Genomic DNA, 16,552 nt, shown 5'->3' with positions numbered 1-16,552 from the left:
GTTATTTTTTAAGCTGCCTAAGAAAGTAAAGTCGTTGTTGAGCTTTTGCAATGATGTGTTCAGTGTTAATTTTCCATTTCAGGTTATGGCTGATGTATGTTCCAAGGAATTTAAAAGAGTCGGTGGGGTTGATGGGGTCTCCATTAATTGTTATGGGTGTTTTAGGATTCGGTATGCATCAGAAGTCAATAATGAGTTCTTTGGTTTTGGCTGTATTAAGCAGAAGATTGTTGTTTGCGCACCAAGTGACAGCTTGGTCTACTTCAGTGCAGTACTGGGTTTCATCATTGATGGAGATGAGGCCAACAGTGGTTGTATCATCTGCGTATTTTATTATTTTCACAGAGCTATCCGTGGATGTAAAGTGGGTGGTGTAAAGTGAGAAGAGCCAATGCAGATCGTTCACAACTTTGATAAGTGCTGTTTCTGTGCTATGGTGAGATTGAAAACCTGATTGATAAATGGTTAGAAGGTTGTTTGATGTTAAATAGTTATTAAGCTGAGAATAAACTGTTTTTTCAAGTATTTTCTTGAAGAATTGTAAATTGGAGAGTGGCCCATAGTTGGTAGTAACTGTGGCATCAAGGTTGCTCTTCTTCTGAAGTAGTTTAATGACTGCTGTTTTAAGTGCTGTGATGGCCTGTCCAGGGTGTCTCCCTGCCTGCCGCCCAATGACTGCTGGGATAGGCTCCAGTATCCCCGCGACCCTGAGAGCAGGATAAGCAGTTCGGATAATGGATGGATGGATGTTTTAAGTGCTGCAGGAAACAATGATATTCTTCTAAAAGAAGTGGGTATAGATGCTAAATAAATGGGCTTCTAAGGCAGGATTGTGTTAGAAACACCCTACTCATTAGCTTTGCTTAGCATGTTAACTCAAATACAAGCTTATCTTGCACTAACTTATCTTAAATCCTTAGCTTCGCTTGTTTTGCGAAAACAGAAGCCAGATATCGCTAGCTTTGCTTAAACTAACTTTGCTCCACTCTTATAGGTAACACATTAGCAAGGTGAACTTAGCTCATCTTATCTCAAAGGATTTAGCATCTATAGCTAAAAAATTAGCAAGATGATGACACATCTGGTTTCATGGTGTACATGCCCCAAAAATCATTGACCCGGAGTGTCACTAGATATACAGTGACATGGCAAAGAACAAGATTTTACCTTCTTCCCTAGCTCACAATGGGTGTAACTCCTAAACTAGCACTGTTGTGTAAAGGAATAAACACACAGTGATCACAACAGCATCACTTCAGCTGCAAAGAGAAAGTGTGTAATCACATGGTCACGCTGCTTTCACAGTCACTTCACAGACAATGTGAGTCAAACCTCACACATACAGAAAAACCACTGCTAGTGATTAGCATGCACTCTCTAAATACATGTTTGCCTTGTCTGATCACAGCCGATCATGCGAATTCAATAATTTAAGGTACTGTTTCCATATACTTTCCCTGGCTAACCATTCCTCTACCATCAGTCGCTATTTCACTAGACACTGAAAAAGATTTTGGTCATGTAGATTAAGACTGCATTTTTTAAGGAAAATACTGCACTCAATAACACCACAAAGCTCAGTAACTAGTGTGCCTTATAGTCACATTGATGATAGTGGTTTCCTGAACCAGAGTTACTCCATGTGCATAGACTAAATTGTTTACTGTTAGAACCACCTAAGAATAACTCATCACATTATGTCACATACTTGATAAGTAAAAAAATAAGCTACTCCAGGAGAGAGAATGTGCAGGGGTATTAAAAGCATCATGGTTGCTGTGCTTGCTGGTATATGTAGTAACTGTGGGACTGGCTCTCATATAAATATGAGTTACACCAAAGTGGTTCAAGTTTTAATAGAAAGTACAGACCATCTGCACTTCCTGAATGTACACATTATGAGTGCTGACATTTCCCCTTAAGGTCCTAGTGCACTTTGGGTTTGGTCATTTGGTTGGTTGGTTGCTTAATGAATTACGTTAAAGTGCTCTATGATAATCCAAATGCGAGGCTTCGCTTCAACAGAGTGATTTGAGACCCCTTTCCTATTAACCGAGGTATTAGAAGTGTGTAAGAGACTAGATGGAAGGAAAATAAGGCCACGAGTATCGGAGGTGGGTTCAAACTCTTCTACCATGGTGCAAATGGGAGCAGAGATGGGGCAGGGGTAATTCTGAATGATGAGTATGTCAAGAGTTCGCAGGAGGTGAAGAGTGTGTCAGACAGAGTGATGAGTATGAAGCTGGAAATCGAATGTGTATTGCTGAATGTTATCAGTGCATATGCCCCTCAAGTTGGGTGTGAGATGGAAGAGAATGAAGAATTCTGGAGTGAGTTGGATGACGTGGTGGAGAGGGTACCCAAGGAGGAGAGAGTGGTGATTAGAGCGGACTTCAATGGACATGTTGGTGAAGGGAACAGAGGTGATGAGGAGGTTATCGGTAGGTATGGTGTCAAGGAGAGAAATGTGGTAGGAAAGATGGTGGTGGATTTTGCGAAAAGGATGGAAATGGCTGTGGTGAATACATATTTCAAGAAGAGGGAGGAACACAGAGTGACGTACAAGAGTGAAGGAAAGTGCACACAGGTGGACTATATCTTATGTTGAAGGCGCCATATAAAAGGGATTGGAGACTGCAAGGTGGTGACAGGGGAGAACATAGCTAGGCAGCATTGGATGGTGGTCTGTAGGATGACTTTGGAGACCAAGAAGAGGAAGCGAGTGAAGACACAGCCGAGGATCAAATGGTGGAAGTTGAAGAAGGAAGACTGTTGTGTGGAGTTCAGGCAGGAGTTAACACAGGCACTGGGTGGTAGTGAAGAGTTGCCGGATGGCTGGGCAAGCACTGCAGAAATAGTGAGGGAGACAGCTAGGAAGGTACTTGGTGTGTCATCAGGACAGAGGAAGGAAGACAAGGAGACTTGGTGGTGGAATGAGGAAGTACAGCAAATTATACAGAGGAAGAGGTTGGCAAAGAAGAAGTGGGATAGTCAGAGAGATGAAGAAAGTAGACAGGAGTACAAGGAGATGCAGCGTAAAGCGAAGAGAGAGGTGGCAAAGGTAAAGGAAAAGGCGTATGGTGAGTTGTATGACAGATTAGACACTAAGGAAGGAGAAAAGGCCTTGTACTGATTGGCTAAACAGAAGGACTGAGCTGCGAAGGATGTGCAGCAAGTTAGGCCAACTTGTACCAGTTGCTAGACAGAGGGACCGAACTGCGAAGGATGTGCTGCAACTAAGAGCGATCAAGGATAGAGATGGAAATATGCTGACAAGCGAGGAGAGTGTGCTGAGAAGGTGGAAGAAAATTAGAGAGAGAGAGAAGGTTGGATGATGTAGGAATAGTGAATCAGGAAGTGCAGTGGATTAGCAAGGAAGAAGTGAGGGCAGCTATGAAGAGGATGAATAGTGGAAAGGCAGTTGCGCCTGATGACATACCTGTGGAGGCATGGAGATGTTTAGGAGAGATGGCAGTGGGGTTTTGAACTAGATTGTTTAACACAATCTTGGAAAGTGAGAGGATGCCTGAGGAGTGGAGAAGAAGCATACTGGTACCGATTTTCAAGAACAAGGGCAATGTGCAGAACTGCAGCAACTACAAGGTATAAAGTGGATCAGCCACAGCATGAAGATATGGGAAAGAGTAATAGAAGCTAGGTTAAGAGGAGAGGTGATGATTAGCAAGCAGCAGTATGGTTTCATGCCACGAAAGAGCACCACAGATGTGATGTTTGCTTTGAGAATGTTGATCGAGAAGTTTAGAGAAGGCCAGATAGAGTTACATTGTGTCTTTGTAGATTTGGAGAAAGCATACGACAGGGTGCAGAGAGAGAAGGTGTGGTATTGTATGTGGAAGTCGGGAGTTGCAGAGAAGTATGTAGGAGTGGTGCAGGATGTGTGTGAGGGAAATGTGATAATGGTGAGGTGTGCGGTTGGAATGACAGATGGGTTCAAGGTGGAGGTGGGATTACATTAAGAATCGGCTCTGAGCCCTTTCTTGTTTGCAATGGTGATGGACAGGTTGATGGACAAGATCAGGCAGGAGTCTCCGTGGACGATGATGATCGTGGATGACATTGTGATCTGTAGCGAGAGTAGGGTGCAGTTTGAGGAGATCCTGGAGAGGGGGAGGTATGCACTGGAGAGAAGAAGAATGAAAGTCAGTAGGAGCAAGACGGAATACCTATGCGTGCAGAGTGCAGGCAAGGTGGGTGGGTGCAGGCAGGGTGGAGTGGGTGGAGAAGAGTGTCAGGAGTGATTTGCGACAGAAGGGTATCAGCAAGAGTTAAAGGGAAGGTTTACAAGGTGGTTGTGAGACCAGCTATGTTATATGGTTTGGAGACAGTTGGCAATGATGAAAAGACAGGAGGCAGAGCTGGAGGTGGCAGAGTTGAAGATGCTAAGATTTTCACTGGGAGTGACAAAGAAGGACAGGATTTGGAACGATTTTTTAGAGGGACCGCTCAAGTTGGACTGTTTGGAGACAAAGCAATAGAGGCAAGATTGAGAAGGCTTGGACGTGTGGAGGAGAGATGCTGGGTATATTGGGAGAAGGATGCTGAATATGGAGCTGCCAGGAAAGAGGGAAAGAGGAAGGCCAAAGTGGAGGTTTATGGATGTGGTGAGGGAGGACATGCAGGTGGATGGTGTGACAGAGGAAGATGCAGAAGACAGGAAGAAATGGAAACGGATGAGCCGCTGTGGCAACCGCTAATGGGAGCAGCCAAAAGTCATAGTAGTAGTAGTAGTAGATTAGAAAAGGTTGCATCCTCTCTCAGTTCATATTCTAACTGGTGTTGGAGCCCCTGACAGAGATCAGATTTAATAACCTCATTACAGGCTTTCAAGTTGGAAACAGAGTCCATGAAATCTCACTATATGCAGATGATGTGCTAATGCTAATTCATGTTTTCTTTTTTTCTCTCTCTTTTGCAACATTTAAAAAGTTTGCTTATAGTTCACTTGACAATTAATGGAAACATGGCTATTGAAATTGTTTGCTATAATTAATGGGACCAGGGACAGTTCTTTCTTTCATCAATGTAGTAAGGAATGGATGAGGAAGGGCAAGTGTGCATAATTACAAACCCTGGTTTTCAAGCCCACTTATATGGGGATGTTTTGAAGACATGTTTTTCTGATTCCTAAAATCAACTGGTGCTGGAGAAATAGACCCGCGAGACCAGGGGGATAACTGTAAGTGTCATAAACTAGGGTACTACTATTTTTGTTAGCTTCATGCTAGCAATTAAATTTTCTCAAATAGGCAACCAAAAGCCGCAAAATTCCCTGGTAATAACGCGTTGAAGGAAACGACTTTTATTTAGCAAACGGGTAAGGTCACTGTTGGAGACGGAAATGTCTTTATGACTAAATTAGTTAGTTAAATCTAAACTACAATATTTTTTGAGCAGCTTGTAAGCTACTAACGCTAGTTCAGTGCAACTTCTTCAAAGGGGTCCCTACCCCACTCTGCGTCTGAATGACAAGCTGCTTGAGCGCTGCTCATTTCTGGTCTTTTGTTAAACCAGAAAGCTGGAGCATGCCAGTCTGTTTCAGGTGGATACTGGACTGACTAGGTAATGCGATTTTGTTGCACTTTAAAATTCGGTGGGCAGCCTCTGGATATAAACAGTGTTGGATTATCCATTTAACATAGAATTTATAATAAAAAATAATCTCTTACAAAACAATAAATAATTAAGTAGATAAAAATGCAGGGGTGGTAGACTTGTAGGCTGAAAAACAAAGAAGTTATTTCAACTAGAAACTTCCCATATTGTACTTTTTGATGGTCCCAAAGCATACTGATTCTGAGCTGCGGTTTGGACAGACATGTCGTTTCTCAACGACTGTATCAAAACCTCAGGGAATTAAGGCTTATTCTTGTGAAAATTTGCCCCATTCTCCTCTATGTCTGATTGGGTTGCACCGTTGATGTCAACTGGACTGAACAATATTACATTCTGAAAAGTGGCTAATGTTTGCAGATTGCCACACAGATTTGCAGATCTTGTTCATGACAGAAGAGTGACAAAAGTAACGTAAAAAGACAGCCTATTGAGAAAGGCAATTGTATTGGTATTGAAAAAGTATTATGTTTTGTATCATTGGAACCACAATTTGAGATACTATGAGTGCACGTTTTCAAATTCTTACACTAAATGTGTACTTGGATCTGAGCACACATTTGCAGATTGACATACATGTTCTCATGTTTCTTCCCTTTCATTTACATATGAAAATAATACAGCATAATATACATATTTATTATGTTGTTGTCATATAGGCCAGATTGCTATTTATATCCACTGTTTTAAATAGATCAGATTGTATTTATAACATCTGAGATTGGTTTTCTGATGTATTGTAATGTTTTTATTTTGTCTTGATTGTTCTTTGTCTGCCTGTCCAATAGTTTTTTTTATGTATTGTTATGTTTTTACTTCTGTATTAATTGTTGTTTGTTTGTCTGCCCAGGGACTGCAGATGCAAATTAGCTGCCAGCTAACTCTGGTGCAATTGTAAAATTGTGCGTTGTCCCTGTCAAATAAACAATAAACTAAACTTAACTAAACTAATATCCCTGTAGTAAAAAAATATATGTTCTTAAGAGTAACTCATTCTATGTTTGTCATGTACTGCAGCCTTCATCCTGGGGACCTATTTCCTTTCACTCGGAAACCACTTTTTGTCATTGTGGATTCATCAAATAGCACAGCCTATAAGGTATTGAAAGACTTTCATTTACTAAAATCTTTGTATTGTGCATATTATATTAATGCATATATTAAAAATTAACATGCTTTTTACTGTCCGGTCTTTCCTCAAAGAATTTCACAAATCTTTTTGGCCAGCCCTTGGTGTGCCTGCTGTCTCCAACAATATATCCAAAGAGTATACAAGGTAAAATATTTCAATTTTTTTCTCCGCGCAACAGTGCTGTAGCTGTTAAAGTGCAATGTGTAATAGAGATTGAAAAAAAAATTAATGAAAGATGACCACCTACCACCAAGATTTCTGATTTCAAAAACCCCGGACCTGGATTGGCTGAGTGCTTTTGTTGTTTGAAAGCTCCATTGAGGAGGCATTAACCCTTAGTTTTAACTGGGTTTCTACTATGAGTTGTACTTGTTAAACACATTGCCAGATGATGGATGTCCGTGTTGAGGTAGAAATGAATTGCTAGTTTGCACCTAAAAATTGTTTTCCAGTTTCAAAATTTCATTCAGACATTAGTTACCTAGGCATGCCATTCTGAAGTAGTAAAAGGCCATTCTCTGGCACTGAAAGGCCATGAATATTATAAGATATGTATGGGGCGTCAAATGTTACCCCTTTAATTTCATCTACAAAATTCAAATTTGTGAGACAAACCGCATTGTCACTTCAAAACATCTCAAAACTTCTTGTTGGATTTTTGTCAACAAAATACAGACACAACTCTCCATTTTGTTCATGCAGTTGTTTTACTTTAAGGGGCAGATCTACTAACAAATTGTGCCATTGCAAACCCTCGTTCAGGGATAAAAACCTACCGTCAAGATCTCTTTTAACGATGCAATGGGCATTTTGCTTGAGTGAGAGGAGAAAAATGCATTCTGTCCCCTATGAAAGCCATTTTGCCCTGCAGGAAATACAATTTGTCCGACAAAGTTCTTTTCGCTTGATGTTCATTTCATAAAAGTTGTAGCATGTTTTTTCCTGTTTGTTTTTTTTTTTTCACCTTCACTTTCAAGACTTAAATGGAGCTCAGGAACACCTGGTGCTGCTCATGACTACCAGCAACTAGGCCAAGATAGAACTGTGCAACAAGACCATTTCGAATATAGACTTAAAACAAAGAAAGATAGAAGAGCCAGTTTTTTTCCTATACAAATTGTCCGGTTCACAATGTCAAGTAGTTTGGGGTGCTGAGTACTGGATAACAATTGGTTTAATATGCGTCTTTAATGCTAGCCAATGCCACTTTTTTAGCTTGTCCTCCCATCTTTCAATAAAAGATGGAACGAGTATGGTGATGTCACCCCGTCTCACTAAAAACAAGTTAGTTATTTGAATAAGTAAGCAATTATCAAATAGCTTGAATAAGTAAGCAATTATCAAAACAAAAAAACATTAGATTCAAGTATGCAGCATTTCACCCCAGAAGTTTCTCTCATAATTTGTACGAGGTGTCATGGGTGATAGGATGGATACAAGCATGGATATTATGGGCCAGCAGCCCCATTTAGCTGTCTTGAATCTGGATTCGCTAACTAGTCATCATGCTGAAAGCTGCATACATGGCTATTTACATAAGCTCAGTGGTCAAACACCTTTGCCCCACCAAGAAGAGAAAAATGTGAACATGTGGTTTTCACAGCAGAGGTAAACATAACTTCTATTAACATAAAGTAAAAATCCACCTGAGAACTGGACATAAATGTCGTTGTTACAAAGTACTTTTTTTTCTAGATTTTTAGTTCAGGACATTTTGGTCGTTCCAGTGAAGCGCATCATGTGAGTGCATGGTTAACCTACTGGAATAAGACTACTACTACTACTACTTTTGGCTGCTCCCGTTAGGGGTCGCCACAGCGGATCATCCGTTTCCATTTCTTCCTGTCTTCTGCGTCTTCCTCTGTCACACCAGCCACCTGCATGTCTTCCCTCACCACATCCATAAACCTCCTCTTTGGCCTTCCTCTTCTCCTCTTCCCTGGCAGCTCCATATCCATCATCCTTCTCCCAATATACCCAGCATCTCTCCTCCACACATGTCCAAGCCATCTCAATCTTGCCTCTCTTGCTTTGTCTCCAAACTGTCCAACCTGAGTGGTCCCTCTAATATAATCGTTCCTAATCCTGTCCTTTTTCGTTACTCCCAGTGAAAATCTTAGCATCTTCAACTCTGCCACCTCCAGCTCCGCCTCCTGTCTTTTCGTCAGTGCCACTGTCTCCAAACCATATAACATAGCTGGTCTCACAACCATCTTGTAAACTTTCCCTTTAACTCTTGCTGATACCCTTCTGTCGCAAATCACTCCTGACACACTTCTCCACCCACTCCAACCTGCCTGCACTCTCTTTTTCACCTCTCTACTGCACTCCCTGTTACTTTGGACAGTTGACCCCAAGTATTTAAACTCAAATGCCTTTGTCACCTCCACTCCTTGCATCCTGACCATTCCACTGTCCTCTCTCTCATTCACGCATAGGTATTCCGTCTTGCTCCTACTGACTTTCATTCCTCTTCTCTCCAGTGCATACCTCCACCTCTCCAGGCTCTCCTCAACCTGCACCCTACTCTCGCTACAGATCACAATGTCATCTGCGAACATCATCGTCCATGGGGACTCCTGCCTGATCTTGTCCGTCAACCTGTCCATCACCATTGCAAACAAGAAAGGGCTAAGAGCCGATCCTTGATGTAATCCCACCTCCACCTTGAACCCATCTGGCATTCCAACCGCACACCTCACCATTGTCACACTTCCCTCATACGTATCCTGCACCACTCCTACATACTTCTCTGCAACTCCTGACTTCCTCATACAGTACCACACCTCCTCTCTCGTCACTCTGTCATAAGCTTTCTCTAAATCTACAAAGACACAATGCAACTTTTTCTGGCCTTCTCTATACTTCTCAATCAACATTCTCAAAGCAAACATCGCATCTGTGGTGCTCTTTCGTGGCATGAAACCATACTGCTGCTCGCTGATCATCACCTCTCCTCCTCTTAACCTAGCTTCTATTACTCTTTCCCATATCTTCATGCTGTGGCTGATCAACTTTATACCTCTGTAGTTGTTACAGTTCTGCACATCGCCCTTGTTCTTGAAAATCGGTACCAGTATGCTTCTTCTCCACTCCTCAGGCATCCTCTCACTTTCCAGGATTGTGTTAAACAATCTAGTTAAAAACTCCACTGCCATCTCTCCTAAACATCTCCATGCCTCCACAGGTATGTTATCAGGACCAACTGCCTTTCCACTCTTCATCCTCTTCATAGCTGCCCTCACTTCCTCCTTGCTAATCCGCTGAACTTCCTGATTCACTATCCCTACATCATCCAACCTTCTCTCTCTCTCATTTTCTTCATTCATCAGCCCCTCAAAGTATTCCTTCCACCTTCTTAGCACACTCTCCTCGCTTGTCAGCACATTTCCATCTCTATCCTTGATCGCCCTAACTTGCTGCACATCCTTTGCAGCTTGTTCCCTCTGTCTAGCCAATCGGTACAAGTCCTTTTCTCCTTCCTCAGTGTCTAATCTGTCATACAACTCACCATACGCCTTTTCCTTTGCCTTTGCCACCTCTCTCTTTGCTTTATGCTGCATCTCCTTGTACTCCTTGTACTCCTGTCTACTTTCTTCATCTCTCTTACTATCCCACTTCTTCTTTGCCAACCTTTTCCTCTGTATAATTTGCTGTACTTCCTCATTCCACCACCGGGTCTCCTTGTCTTCCTTCCTCTGTCCTGATGACACACCAAGTACCTTCCTAGCTGTCTCCCTCACTATTTCTGCAGTGCTTGCCCAGCCATCCGGCAACTCTTCACTACCACCCAGTGCCTGTGTTAACTCCTGCCTGAACTCCACACAACAGTCTTCCTTCTTCAACTTCCACCATTTGATCTTCGGCTGTGTCTTCACTCGCTTCCTCTTCTTGGTCTCCAAAGTCATCCTACAGACCACCATCCGATGCTGCCTAGCTACGTTCTCCCCTGTCATCACCTTGCAGTCTCCAATCCCTTTTATATGGCGCCTTCTACATAAGATATAGTCCACCTGTGTGCACTTTCCTCCACTCTTGTACGTCACCCTGTGTTCCTCCCTCTTCTTGAAATATGTATTCACCACAGCCATTTCCATCCTTTTCACAAAATCCACCACCATCTGTCCTTCCACATTTCTCTTCTTGACTCCATACCTTCCCATCACCTCCTCATCACCTCTGTTCCCTTCACCAACATGTCCATTTAAGTCGGCTCCAATCACCACTCTCTCCTCCTTGGGTACCCTCTCCACCATGTCGTCCAACTCACTCCAGAATTCTTCTTTTTCATCCATCTCACACCCAACTTGCGGGGCATATGCGCTGATAACATTCAGCAATAAACCTTCAATTTCCAGCTTCATACTCATCACTCTGTCTGACACTCTCTTCACCTCCAGCACGCTCTTGACATACTCTTCCTTCAGAATTACCCCTACCCCATTACTCCTCCCATTCACACCATGGTAGAAGAGTTTGAACCCACCTCCGATACTCCTGGCCTTACTCCCCTTCCACCTGGTCTCTTGCACACACAGTATGCCTACCTTTCTTCTTTCCATCTTGTCAGCCAGCTCTCTCCCTTTACCAGTCATAGTGCCAACATTCAAAGTTCCAACTCTCACCTCCACATGCCTACCCTTCCTCCTCTCTAGCTGCCTCTGGACATGCTTTCCCCCTCTCCTTCTCCTTCGCCCAACAGTAGCATAGTTTCCACCGACACCCTGCTGGTTAACAGTACCGGTGGCGGTCGTTGGTAACCCGGGCCTCGACCGATCCGGTATGTAAGTCTTATTTATGATCCGCATATTTGATTTGACAAATATTTTACGCCGGATGCCCTTCCTGACGCAACCCTCCCCATTTGTCCGGGCTTGGGACTGGCACTAAGGATGCACTGGCTTGTGCATCCTCAGTGGCTGGGTTAACCTACTGGAATAAGACTATCGTGAAATAAAGTGTTAACAAAATGATTTGCTAAGGACCTTCGGTGACGCATTGATGGAAGCAATAGCGTAGTTGCATTGCACACTCGGAAAGTCACTTAAAAACCAGCCCAAAAACAATAATATCATGAAAATAATCGAAATACCACCCAAATTAAAAGTCTAAGTAAAAATGGGATGAAAGTGCATCCTCAGTGGCTGGGTTAACCTACTGGAATAAGACTATCGTGAAATAAAGTGTTAACAAAATGATTTGCTAAGGACCTTCGGTGACGCATTGATGGAAGCAATAGCGTAGTTGCATTGCACACTCGGAAAGTCACTTAAAAACCAGCCCAAAAACAATAATATCATGAAAATAATCGAAATACCACCCAAATTAAAAGTCTAAGTAAAAATGGGATGAAAGAAGCATAACGATGACAAAGATAAACACAAAACTGAGTCAACTCGAGAAAGTTCCCAGGGAGAAAAATCCAACAGAGACATGGAGTCCGAGGGAGAAGATAATATCGTCTCACGGAGATTCACAAACTTTGGAAAGAACATAAAGAATCAGCGGGAGACACTAAACAAAGATTGATAAGACTTGAAGAAATGATTAAGGATATCATGAAACCAAACCAAAATAACGAAATCACACGCGAATTTACGGTGTGACGGAGGGGAAAGAGAAAAGTGATATGCTGGGCTACGCCACAGAACTGATGCGTAAATCACTGCAACTACTGTAAGATACACACATCCGTTTGGAGAGAGCGCGCAGATCTCTGACTGATAAACCAATACCAACCCAAGCCCCTCCCAGATCGGTGATCGTGAGATTCATAGACTCTTGCACTAAGAAATTAATTCTGCAGTAGGCCTGGAAACAGAAACAAATCATCTACCAAGGGGACAAAGTGTTTTTCGACCAGGACTACTCTCCGGAAGTCCAGAAGAACCGTAAAGCTGTACAACGGGTGATCAAACAACAACAAATGAACATCAAAACCAGGTCTCCATACTCTGACAGACTCAAGATCTTTATGGACAATGGGACAAAGACTTTCCAAACACTTGCTCAGGCAGCACCCACACTGGAAAAGATGGGGATTACTATTAAGGTGGCTAGCAGGGAGACGCTGGAGAGAGAAACATTACAGGACCAGTGGTCTGTGGCCGGGAGGGGAGCTGGAAGAGGACAAATATCTGAAGCTGATCGTCGCATCTTACTACATGACTCATGAACACATAATGACAATCAACAGGTGTGAATCAATAGAAGGGTCACTTTAATTTAAAGAAAATTAACAACCTGTTTGATCTCTAAATATAATAGTTATTACTTTAAATGAAAAATAAGTACCCCTTGATCATATTGGTTGGTACTTTGCACTGGTTAGTTTTGTTTTGTTCTGAAGGAAATATCATTTTAAGAAGTATATGGTTATTCCAGGCAGCAATGATGTAGCCTACAATGAAAACGTATGCCTTTTAAAGGAACACCCGCAACCTGTTCAGTTCTATGCAGGTTGCAATCTACACTTATAGTGTGCTTACCCCTGGAGAGATAGTCAAGTCAAGTCAATTTTATTTGTATAACCCAATATCACAAATTACAAATTTGCCTCAGTGGGCTTAACAGCAACACAACATCCCATCCTTAGACCCTCTCATCGGATAAGGAACAACTCCCTAAAACATTCACTCAGTCTATCAAGGTGGGGTGAAACCCCATATTGATCAATACCTGGTGATATATGTAGATACCTGGTGGAGATGGCTCCAATCTATATAGATCCTATAGTCATAGCTCTCCACCCTCATTTCTTTCTGGGAGCTGAAGGTTCCAGAAACCAGCTGGGGTTTAACTTTTTGGTTGGAAGTTTATTAAGGTTCTTGTGTTTATTTGTTCATTTATGTTTTTTCAGGTTTGAGGGTGTTTACACAGTATAAGAATATTACAATCATATATAGAGGGGTATCAAAACTATATCATAAAAAAGGTTAACAGTAATTTAAATGCAAAATATGAGCTTAATAAGTTATAATGTCCATGGCTTAAACCACCCAATAAAGAGGAAAAAAATACAGGACCAACTGAAAAAACTTAACTGTTCAGTAGCGTTACTACAAGAAACACATTTAGAGGAAAGGGAACATACAGAACAAATAAGGGAGTGGGTGGGGAAGGTGTTCAGTACGTCTCGTGGTAAAAAAGAGGAGTCACCATCCTACTGCATGAGAACGTTTGCTTTTCGGTAGAAAAAAACAGTTCAAGATAAATTGGGAAGACGTATCATGATCATTGGCACAATAGACGGCTTACATGTATCCAACACAAATACATATGCACCAAATGAAGATAGCCTTTCTTTTTACAGTAGCATTGCAAACTTAATTGCTAGCAATGCAAAGGGAATGATCACTTTAGGAGGGGACTTTAACAAGAACCCAGCAGAGCTAGGACCTCAATCAAGAAAAACAAAAATGCTAAATGCAATGTTAACTGAATTAGGTTTAACAGATACTATATGGAGGCATAAATATCCAAAAAGCAAGGACTTCAGTTTCTTTTCTAATGTTTCTAATGGAAGTTACTCACATATCGACTGTTTTTGTATAACCAGACAGCATACACATAAAGTAACAAACTGCAACACTGAACCAATAACACGAAGCGACCATGCTCCAGTAGTTATTGACATTAATTTGACAAAAGATAACTATTCTAAATATCGGCGATTGACTGTGTCACTATTGACAGACAATGTAGTGGTACAAGAAATTAAGCAAAATATAAATGAATACTCTGATCTGAACAGTAATGGAGAAGTATCACCAGACATGGTTTGGGAGGGTATTAAAGCAGTAATAAGAGGGAAGCTTATTGAAATATCAACTAGGATTAAAAAAAGCACGGACTAATTCACAGTTTGAGCTGGAGAACAAAATAAATTGGAAACACATGTGGGGGAGACAAGGATATTTTCAAGGAATTAAATCAGACAAAACAAGATCTGGGTGAATTATTAACATAAAAAGCTGAGGGTAACCTCAGGTTCTCAAACTAAATGATTATGAAAGGGGAAACAGGGCCAGCCGTCTCCTTGCATTCCAGAAGTTTCAAAAATCACACATCCAAAATAAAAAAAGTAGTCTCTCACCCAAAAGATATAGCAGATGCATTTGCATCCTTCTACCAAGAGTAAAAAGAGTCATCTAAAGATTCTTGTAAAAAAGAAAAAAAGACAACTTTTTTTTTCTAAAATAAAACTTCCTACACTGTCCCAGGAGGAGGCCACACAAATTGTTAATGCTATTCAAGAAGAGGAACTATCAACCGTATTAGAAAATTAAAAAACAACAAATCACCAGGGACTGACAGTTTGCCAGGTGAATTTTATAAATGTTTTCTGGAGGAGTTGGCACCCTTTCTAGTCAAGGTACTATTCACTGTTGGAAGGAAAGCCACCAAGGTCCTGGGCAGAAGCCATAATTACAGTCATCCACAAAGACGGAAAGGATCCCACCCATTTTAAAGGATACAGACCCAGAGGCCTCTTATGCAATGACCAAAAAATCCTTAGTGCTATATTGGCTAAGAGAATACAAAAATATATAGGAAAGCTAATTACACCAGATCAAACTGGGTTCATACTAGGTAGACAGGGGGCAAATAACATTAGACATGTTCTAAACCTGATATCATGTGCAAAAAATAAGATGGTAACATGCATGCTGATTAGCTTGGTTGCACAAAAAGCTTTCAGTATGATTGATTGGGGCTATCTCCACCAGGTATCTATATCACCAGGTATTGATCAGTATGGATATTCACCCCACCTTGATAGACTGGGTAAAAGTTTTAAATTTACAACCAAAATCAAGAGTGAGCATACAGGTGCATCTCAAAAAATTAGAATATTATGGAAAAGTTAATCATTTTCCATAATTTAATTCAAAAAGTGAAACTTTCATATATTCTAGATTCATTACACATGAAGTTAAATCCGTTGGGCATGCGGCCCTTTTTGACCCAAGCACAATGCAAAAAAAATTAAAATACAAAATGAATGGGTCACATTTACCTTGATAGTCTGGTCAAACGTAAGAAAACAATTAAACATCCCAACTAGGGCCCTTAAAATAATTAAAAATATAATTTTTTTGCCAGATAAAAATGATGTGGGTTTTAAAAAATGGAATGACAGAAGCCTGTCTGTTGATTTGAGAGGGAGCGCCTATGATCATTTGACCGACTCCAGCAAGAATTTAATCTCACTAGAAGTGACTTTTACAGATTCCTGCAAATAAGACACTGTTTACAAATACACTCTGTATGGCAACAGACTTGCTAAGAACGTTGACAACTAAAAGAAAGCAAGTTCCTGAAATCCAGTAGGTTACTGTAAATCGAATTGGGAGAAAATTACAGCTTTTGTACATCTAACCATGTGATCAGGTACCTAACAAGCAGTGGCTGTTTGTACATTTTATATATTAAGCTTAGCTCAGACTATTGTGGAATAGTGAGTGTAAGAGTCACATATTCATTCTTCCGTATTCAGTAATTCAACACAATACTTGAGATTAGATTATGATATCTCACTGAGATTTTGTCCTTTGATATAATGAACTTTTAAGAAGAATAGAGGCTACAGAAGAAATTCAACAACAGGTCCCATTCTTTAATGGGGTATCTGATAGGGGAAGTAGGAAGAAAAGAGGAGAGATGGGGCTGATGATATTTTGTCTTCTTGGAACATTTTTCATCTTGTAAACTTGTTTTTATCAAAGCTTTATATATTTTTTACTTAACTATATAATATGACTTCATTAATGGACTGATTAATCTACA

At 41.0% G+C, this 16,552-nt stretch overlaps 1 protein-coding gene across 3 annotated transcripts in view; it reads left to right on the top strand.

Annotated features, from left to right (window-relative positions):
* scai (suppressor of cancer cell invasion) overlaps positions 1-16,552 on the top strand; it is a 192,316-nt gene that overhangs the window by 162,796 nt on the left and 12,968 nt on the right. For all 3 annotated transcript variants that reach the window (XM_056290861.1, XM_056290859.1, XM_056290860.1), the window contains 2 exons: positions 6,649-6,730; positions 6,835-6,907. In XM_056290861.1, the coding sequence (XP_056146836.1) occupies positions 6,649-6,730; positions 6,835-6,907 (155 nt within the window). The remainder of the gene's footprint in view (positions 1-6,648; positions 6,731-6,834; positions 6,908-16,552) is intronic.

The sequence above is a fragment of the Lampris incognitus genome, chromosome 12, assembly GCF_029633865.1.
Source record: "Lampris incognitus isolate fLamInc1 chromosome 12, fLamInc1.hap2, whole genome shotgun sequence".
Lineage (NCBI taxonomy): Eukaryota > Metazoa > Chordata > Actinopteri > Lampriformes > Lampridae > Lampris > Lampris incognitus.
Note: the sequence above shows the minus strand (reverse complement) of the source record. Positions and strands in the feature narration are given on the sequence as shown.